Here is an 8,843-nt window from a genome sequence, read left to right on the forward strand (position 1 = left end):
GAATAAGGCTAAATTGATTTAGATAAAACAGAATACGTACAGATCCCTTCTAACTTTTTGAAATTGCCACAGCAATAATGTGTGCTAATTATTAAGTATTATTTTATTATTTATGAACTTTTCATCAAATTAGGTTAACACAATTAAGTGTATAATATTTCTTTCACCAATTAACTACAATACTAAATGCATTGATATTTTCCTCATTTTTTCCTTCTTAGGCCATTGTAAATTGGAGAAATGGGTCACACGAATGAATCAGTAGTGTCCGAGTTTGTACTTTTGGGACTCTCCAATTCTTGGGAACTTCAACTTTTCTTTTTTGCCATCTTCTCAATCATCTATGTGACATCTGTGCTGGGAAACATCATGATTATTGTCATCGTTTCCTGTGACTCCCACTTGAACTCTCCCATGTACTTCCTGCTCAGTAATCTTTCTTTCATTGATATCTGCCAGGCTAACTTTGCCACTCCCAAGATGCTGGTGGACTTCTTTGTTGAGCACAAGACTATCTCCTTTGAAGGCTGCATGGCACAGATATTTCTTCTTCATAGTTTTGTGGGGAGTGAGATGATGTTGCTAGTGGCTATGGCATCTGACAGATTTATTGCCATATGCAAGCCCCTGCACTATAGTACCATCATAAACCGCAAACTGTGTGTAATTTTTGTGTGTATATCTTGGGTTGTTGGTATTCTTCATTCTGTGAGTCACTTGGCTTTTACAGTGAATCTTCCATTCTGTGGTCCCAACGAGATAGATAGCTTCTTTTGTGACCTTCCCCTGGTGATAGAGCTGGCTTGCAGGGATACATTTAAAACACAAATTATAACCTTGATAAACAGTGGCCTGATCTCACTGAGCTGTTTTCTGGCTTTGATTATTTCCTACATCATCATTTTGGTCACTGTCCGGCGTCGGTCCTCCAGTGGGTCATCCAAGGCACTCTCCACCTTAACTGCCCGCACCACGGTGGTAATTCTTTTCTTTGGGCCTTGCATTTATTTCTATATATGGCCATTTAGCAGATTTTCTGTGGATAAATTCCTTTCTATCTTCTACACTGTTTGTACGCCCTTATTGAACCCCATCATCTACTCTCTGAGAAATGAAGATGTTAAAGCAGCCGTGAGGAAGTTGAGAAGCCGCCATGTTAACAGTTGGAACAATTAGGGACCAGTGGACAGGAGCATGACCCAGGAGGGAAGAACCTCTGAAGGATCACAGAATTGTTCCAAAAACCTCTGCTCATGGTATGGGTCATTTTCTCTCAAAGTTGATGGACATTATGTAAAATCAACACCTAGATACTTTGTCCAAATAATTTCAATATTATAATTGTAAGTAGAAATCATCTCCCAAAATTTTAATATACTTTTAAATGCTTGGGTATAAAGTTTAAAGATTCTAATGTAATTGATGTTACTACCCTTCAAATTCTCTTCAATAGAATATATTATATAACATACTGGGTGAACAAAATTCACAAAGAAATTTAATTCTTATGCCTTCATTCAATTTATTTCTAACATTATTCTATATTTGGACATTAAATTATATTTTTCACCACATTAGATTTTTTTTTACCTTTTCCTTTTGTGTTAAACATTTTATTATTTATAATTTGCCTATTAAATATTTGTTTATACGTAACTTTTTCTGTAAGCTATTCTTTTCCTTTTTTTTTTCCATTTTCTTTTAGGTTATTTAATATATATTTCTACTTACCAGAAAACCTTTTCAATGTATTTGATGCCCTCATCATTATTCATCTTGCAAGAAATTTTTATTTTTAACTATGTGTTGGTCACAGTGTCCACCACATTATTCACAAAAGATATAAACATCTTAGGAAGTGTCTATAAACACTTACATTCGAAAAGCTACATCTACATTTCTAAATGATACAGCTACACAAAATGATAGAAATTAACTGTGACTGCAGTTAAAACTCTGAGATGCATTCTACCAGACTTTTTGGAAAACATTAACAAAATAAACTCCTGAATCTGTTTATATAAATTGTGCCTATTAAGTGTTGTTTGGTTTCTTAGCCAAATGTCTTCTTACATAATGCCTCCAGGGATTTGTTCTTGGAAAAAGGTCTTATAACAGAAAGACTAAATGTGTTCTAATAATAAAAACAAGATCTGTTTAACAGAAATCTGAAACCCTACAGTTATCATCACTGTAGACTCAGTATTTTAACTATACTTTTATATATGAATTACTGGTTATATGTGTGAATGTTAACTCTGTATGCTGTGTCCTAGAAAATACAGAATTTTAGATATGGACACAAAAGCTTGTTACACTATCATAATATTGAGTTATCTTTTTTAAACTTTGGAATTTTGTTCAAATTTTTGTTCACATTTGTAGAATGTGAACCGTGGCTACAATCTTTTAAACTTGATTATTTATAATTTAATTTTCTAGTTATGAAATCAGTTTGTATGTACAGAAAACATTAAAGCGTTACTGACAGTTTTCATGGTATGTTTCCTCCTTGTCTGCTGGTGAAAGTGAAGGGATATGACTGCCTGAAAGATCAGGTCATTTCATTTCTCATTCCTTGGTGTTTGCATATATATACATATATACATATATAACGGTTAATAAGAACTGTTTCACAGAAGCTAACATGCAATTAAAGAATATGGTGGGAATAAAAGTACTTGATGCAGTGTTACATGTTACACAGGTAGTCTTAGTGACTACTGATTTTAAGCACATACATTTTTAGAATCTTGCATGAACATGGATTCTGTGCAGGTGGACTTCTGCTACTTCTGACAATGAAATTAAATTGATAATGCATGTGCACAATGTTTTTTTTCTTCCATCTTATTTCAAAATGCAGTAAGTTTTTAATAAGTATTTGTTCCGAGCATCATCTTAGAAATGAGATCAAATGTGTTTGTAAACAAATGAATAAGCCAATAATGTGCACAATTATAGTATTGTTTTTCTTTAGAGAGCTCAGGTGGAACTAATGCTGCAAACACCTTGATTCTGGAGTTACTACTTTGAGAATTGATGAGCTTTCTTTGTTAGACATCTTAGAATCATGATGAAATAAACCAAAATTAAAATATGAGATAGGTTTTGTAAATACATTAATAGATATTTTGAGAATATAACCATGAGATGATAAAAATCCATCAGAATCCTGAGAAATCATAGCAGATCTTTTCTCAGTCAAGTCTTTGATGAGTGAATTTGCTACAGAAATGCAAAATAAAATTGTGCTCTTCACTCACTTGTGAATTTAAAATGACATATCAAATAAAAAATAGAAGCAAGACTCAAAAATATGTCCTCAATTGGAAATCCAGTTTTACTATAAACATATAGTAGTTCACAAGTCAAAATGTGAGGAAATATTGTAATGTACCATGAGCATGTTGGAAAAATTCTTCATGACATAAATTTCTTATGTATATCTAAAAATTACTTCCTAAATGTAACATTGGCAAATTAAGTAAATTTTGATAATGAAATTGAAAAGGAATTTAATAATCTAAAAAATATATTTGTAGACCCTGGGACTGGCGCAGTGGCCTAACGGCTGAAGTCTTCACCTTGAATGCACCAGGATCTCATATGGGTGCTGGTTCTATCCCGGCAGCTCCACTTCCCATCCAGCTCCCTGCCTGTGGTCTGGGGAAGTAGTCGGGGATGGCCCAATGCCTTGGAACCCTGCACCCATGTGGGAGACCTGGAGGAAGTTCCTGGCTCCTGGCTTTGGATCAGCGCAGCACCAGCCCTTGCGATCACTTGGGGAGTGAATCATTGGAGAGAAGATCTTCCTCTCTGTCTCTCCTCCTCTCTGTATATCTGACTGTGCAAGAAAAATAAATAAATATCAAAAAAAGTTTCCTATTCCCATTTTTAAAAAGTTACTTAAGACTGAGACAATGGATGAAATCTATTCTGAGAATAATCAGGTTGGTTTTAAATAAGAGAAAATACATTTTTCATACCCTGAGAGCACATGTAGACATGAAAATGAGATTATCTTACATAAAGCATAGTAATGATCAAGGTCATTATCTGCACCTTCATTCTCTACAGTTACATAAACCCAGAGTGGTTCAATGCTCCACACAGAATGTTGATTGTCACAGGCTAGGAATATTGGGAGGCATAGAAGGAGTTTGGATTTTAGAATACAGATTCCTTGTATTGTTCATTGGGAAAAATAAATATGTTATGTTGAAGGAGGAAGGAATGGGAAAATACATGTGGGCATTCTTTAAGTTGGTACTTTCAAATCTTTTCATTCATAACTTAGAGCGATTTTAAAAGGAGATGTTTAAAAATGAAATAAGGGGGGAAATCAAGTTTGTTTCTGTATCTACACTAATAAAATGACTCATTTGGGATAAGTCACTCATTGAATTTCCTGATGTGCCATTTGTGCTGAAGATTAGGAGATAATGGCCAAAGCATTTTTGTTATCATTGCTTCTATAGTCATTGCTACAGGTGCATACTGCCAAACATTTTAAGAACACTGGCATTTCATATTCTCAACAAGAATTTTCCTCATCCAAAGAAGTTTGTCCCCATGCCCTCCTCTGTTTCTCAAGCCCCTGCAATAAGCACCATATATTCTGTAACTACACACTTGCTTAATTTGACTTTTTAATATGAATGGAATTACATAGTAGATTACATAGTAGATATATGCCCTTCAATAAGAGTCTTTCTACTAACACAATGTACAGTTAAGTAGTGGCACTCCCTTTTTTTATAATACAATAACATTCTATTATATGGCTATGCCATACTTCTTCATCCATTCATCAGTTCATGGACCTTTGGATTGTTTCCATTTGAAATAATTATGAATCAAGTTGCCATGAGAAATCACAGAAACAACTTGATGTGAGCATGTTTGCACTTCTCTATAGTATATACTTAAACATGGATTTGCTGTCACTTGGTAACACAACGTTGAATACTCTGATGAACTATCAAACTGTTTTCCAAAGTTGGGTGTCCCACTTTACTGCCTAACCAGCATTGTACTTAAAGACACCAAGTTTTCATATCATCCCCCAAATTTGATATTTACTATCATTTATTTAAACCAACAAAGTGGACTTGAAGCCATATTTTACTGTGTTTTTAATGTATATTTCCCTATACAATAGTGTTGATCATCTTCTCTTGTCCTTTTCAACCATTTAAATGGGTTGATTGAAGAAACATTTGTTCAAATTCTTACCAAATTTTAATTGAGTTGTTTGTCTGTTTATTGTTGAATTGTCAGGTTTTTATATACTGTAGATACACGAAGCTTACCAGAATTACTATTCACAAATATTTTCTTTCAATTGATGCATCGCTTTTTCACTTTTCTTTTTAAATATTTTGTTTATTTTTATTTGAAAGGCAGATTTTACAGAGAAAGAAGATGCAGAGAGCGAGGCTCCACTTGTTTACTCCCAAAATTCTCACAATGACTGGAGCTGAGCTTATCTCTCCCATTTCCCAAGCAGCTTCAGAGGTCGAAGGACTTGAGCCATCCTCTGCTGCTTCCACGGGTCATAAGAGGAAGATTGAAAGTGGAGCAGATGGACAAACCTGTGCCATATGGGATACCAATGTCACATGTGGAGGGTCAGCCTGTGACTCCACCACGCTAGCTCCCTGTGCTGTTTTTTAATAAATTATTTTTTAAAAACTGAAATCCAGGCAGTTACTTCATAAGACCATTTTAAATGATTTCTTTTGAAATCATACAAAATTAATTGCTTCTCTGCAAAAAAAAAAAAAAAACCTTCATGGTAAGTATCAATTACTTCTCTGCAGAAAAAACCTTGATGGTAGTATTTTCTGGAAGACTTCACCTGAGAGCTAGATGGGAAGTGGAGCAGCCGTGACATGAACCAGTGCCCATATGGGATACCAGTGCTTGCAAAATCAGCATTTACCAACTAATCCATTGTGTCAGGTCCTAGCTATAAGGTTTTGAAATAGAGTATTCTCTTTTTTATGGCTGCAGTAGGAAATGTAAAAATAAAATCCTAACTGAATAAAAGGGTAATTTAGAAAAGTAAGAAATTCTAAAACGTTGGTATATTTGAAACATAAGATAATGAAGATTCAGCAGAAGATAAGACATGGGATAAGTTACACTAAAATTGTGGCTCCAATCATTGTAAGAGAGATATAATATAAAAATACAGACTCTGAAATTCCCGATTATTTTATCAATATTGAAAGACTGTTGATATAACCAAATACAAATGAATAAACATGTTTAGTGAGTTGTTTTCAACTTACAATATATATACATAAAGTAGATAGATAGATATTAGCACACACATATGTATATAGAGGCAGATATATATGTATATTAGCCACTTGGGAGAAGAATTTGTGAAAATGTTAAATATAAATGACATTTGTTATACAGTGCCTTTTACTGTATTTTTAACACCAGTCATATAACAGTCTCCATGTTGTCATCTACGTGGCTTATTATGAAATGCATTTTTAAGGCATGGAAAACATTTTACATTAGATATTATGCATTGAACATACAGATAAACCTGTTATCTCTCTGATATAAACTTACATGTTCTACCATGGAGTTGTCATCTAAGCAGTACTGCTTCTAATGGGAGAGATAGCATTGATTTAAAATGAAGGCTATTTTTCCAACATCTTGAAGCCTATAGCTAAAACACACTTTAGATATGGAACACACAATAGGGAAAAAGACAAAAAAGAGACATCATGGAAAAAGAAAATCCTGAAGTTGATAAGCTTTATTTTATGTCTTGGTTATTTTCATTACTGTTTAATTACTAACATTAACTCAAGCTACTCAATAAAAGTATGTACATTTACAACACAATGATTCCATTGGGAACAGCAGAGGGACAAGCCTTATGTGATTAAAATCTTTAAGTTCACTTTGTTTCCATGGAAAGAGCATTTCTTACAATTGCCATAACCTGTCCAGGCTTCAGATACCGACTCCTCAGTTTTGACATGGCTGCCTTCATTTCTTTATTCCTCAGGGTGTAGATGACTGGGTTTAAGATGGGAGTAAAGATGGTATAGAACACAGCAAGGACTTTGTCAACTGAATAACTGCTGAAAGGCCACACATAGATGAAAATACATGGTCCAAAAAATAATATGACCACGGTGATGTGGGCAGTCAGCGTGGAGCGGGCCTTTGCCATGCTGGCAGAGGAGCGATTCCTCACTGTGATAAGGATCACCGTGTAAGAGACAAGCAAGAGGAGAAAGGAGCTCAGAGAGAGAAAGCCACTGTCTGCCACAATTAGTAAGCTAACAACGTAAGTGTCTATGCAGGCCAGCTTGGTCACTAAGGGGAGGTCACAGAAAAAGCTATCCACCTCATTGGGACCACAGAAAGGCAAGTTAACAGTAAAAGCCAGCTGGCTAGTTGTATGGATGAAACCCACAAACCAGGGAATGAGGACGAGAGTAACACACACATTACGACTCATGATGGTCATGTAGTGGAGAGGTTTGCAAATCGCCACATAGCGGTCATAGGCCATGGACACAAGGATGACCATTTCACCTCCTGCAAAGAGATGAACACAAAAAATCTGGACCAAGCAAGCATCAAAAGAAATAGTCTTGTGTTCAGCCAGTAAGTCAGCAATCATTTTGGGGGTAGCAAAAGAAGCAACACACATGTCTATGAAAGAGAGGTTAGCAAGCAGAAAGTACATGGGCGTGTGAAGGCGGGAGTCTGAGATCACAGTGAGGATGATGAGGAAGTTGCCCATCAGGATTGCCAGGTAGAGTAGAAGAAATACGACAAACAAGATAGGTTGGAGCTCCTTGGAACTAGTGAGTCCCAGCAACACAAATTCTGTCACTTGAGAATGATTCATTGTTCATCTTCAGTACCTGAGGAAGAGAAAATCAGATATCCACCAATACATGGAATGTTTGATCAAACTTTTAATTTTGCCACAATCCTTAAGAACTGATTTCCAATCAAAGGTCTATATTACAATTTCATGATGTTTTAAAGGAGACAGAATATACCAATCAAGATAAGGTGAATGGAGTCAGAATGAAATAATAAAACATACCCTTGTAAAGAGGAGGGTGATGCTTGGGAAATTGTTTTATAAGATTCGATCAACTGATTGGTTTAGTTGAATGCATTTAAGATGAAAATCATCTTATTGAAAAGTTAAAATAATTCCTGAAAGATTATTGGAATAATTGAAATCCTATGTTGTAGCAATAAAGATAAAATTTGTCATTGTTTCAATGTTATAAAGTCTGACATCTAATAAGAACTCAAAAAACATGAACTCTTCCCAGAGGGAAATAGAATTCCACAAAAATGCAGCATAAGAAATATTAGAGGGGCCAGTGCATCAGATTGAAACTCTACATGTTATACCAGCATCCCACATTAAACTATTGGTTTTAATCCAGGTCCCTGTTCATGTGCCTGTTAAAGCAATGGATGATGGACCAGTTTCTTGGGACTCTATCTCCCATATGAGAGATTCAGGTGTGGTTCTGGGCTCCTAGCTCCTGCCTGGCCTAGGCTCTTTTGTGGGGAGTGAACCAGTAAATACAAAGTATCTTTTTCTTTGTCTGTCCCTCTCTGTCATTCAAGCAAATCACATAACAACCAAATAATTCTAGAAAATAAAATATACATATTATATCATCCTCTTTAATTTCATTTCAAAGGTGGGAAAACAAATCTATAGTATCAGAATATAGGATAGTGGTTATCCCTAAGTGAAGAAGGAATGGGGCAGGAACAGGAGTATGCCTTTGGGATGCTGATATTGTGCTTCTTGACATAATGCT

The 8,843-nt window shown here is 35.2% G+C and overlaps 2 protein-coding genes across 2 annotated transcripts; one reads left to right on the forward strand and one right to left on the reverse strand.

Annotated features, from left to right (window-relative positions):
* The first annotated feature begins 240 nt into the window (after positions 1-240).
* Positions 241-1,176, forward strand: LOC101520816 (olfactory receptor 4K1-like). The gene has a single exon (XM_004584871.2). The coding sequence runs from the start codon at positions 241-243 to the stop codon at positions 1,174-1,176; it is 936 nt and encodes a 311-aa protein (XP_004584928.2).
* A 5,755-nt stretch (positions 1,177-6,931) lies between these two features.
* Positions 6,932-7,897, reverse strand: LOC101524947 (olfactory receptor 4K15-like). The gene has a single exon (XM_004584623.2). The coding sequence runs from the start codon at positions 7,895-7,897 to the stop codon at positions 6,932-6,934; it is 966 nt and encodes a 321-aa protein (XP_004584680.2).
* Positions 7,898-8,843: the final 946 nt, after the last annotated feature.

This window comes from Ochotona princeps, chromosome 6 (genome assembly GCF_030435755.1).
Source record: "Ochotona princeps isolate mOchPri1 chromosome 6, mOchPri1.hap1, whole genome shotgun sequence".
NCBI classification, from domain to species: Eukaryota; Metazoa; Chordata; class Mammalia; order Lagomorpha; family Ochotonidae; genus Ochotona; species Ochotona princeps.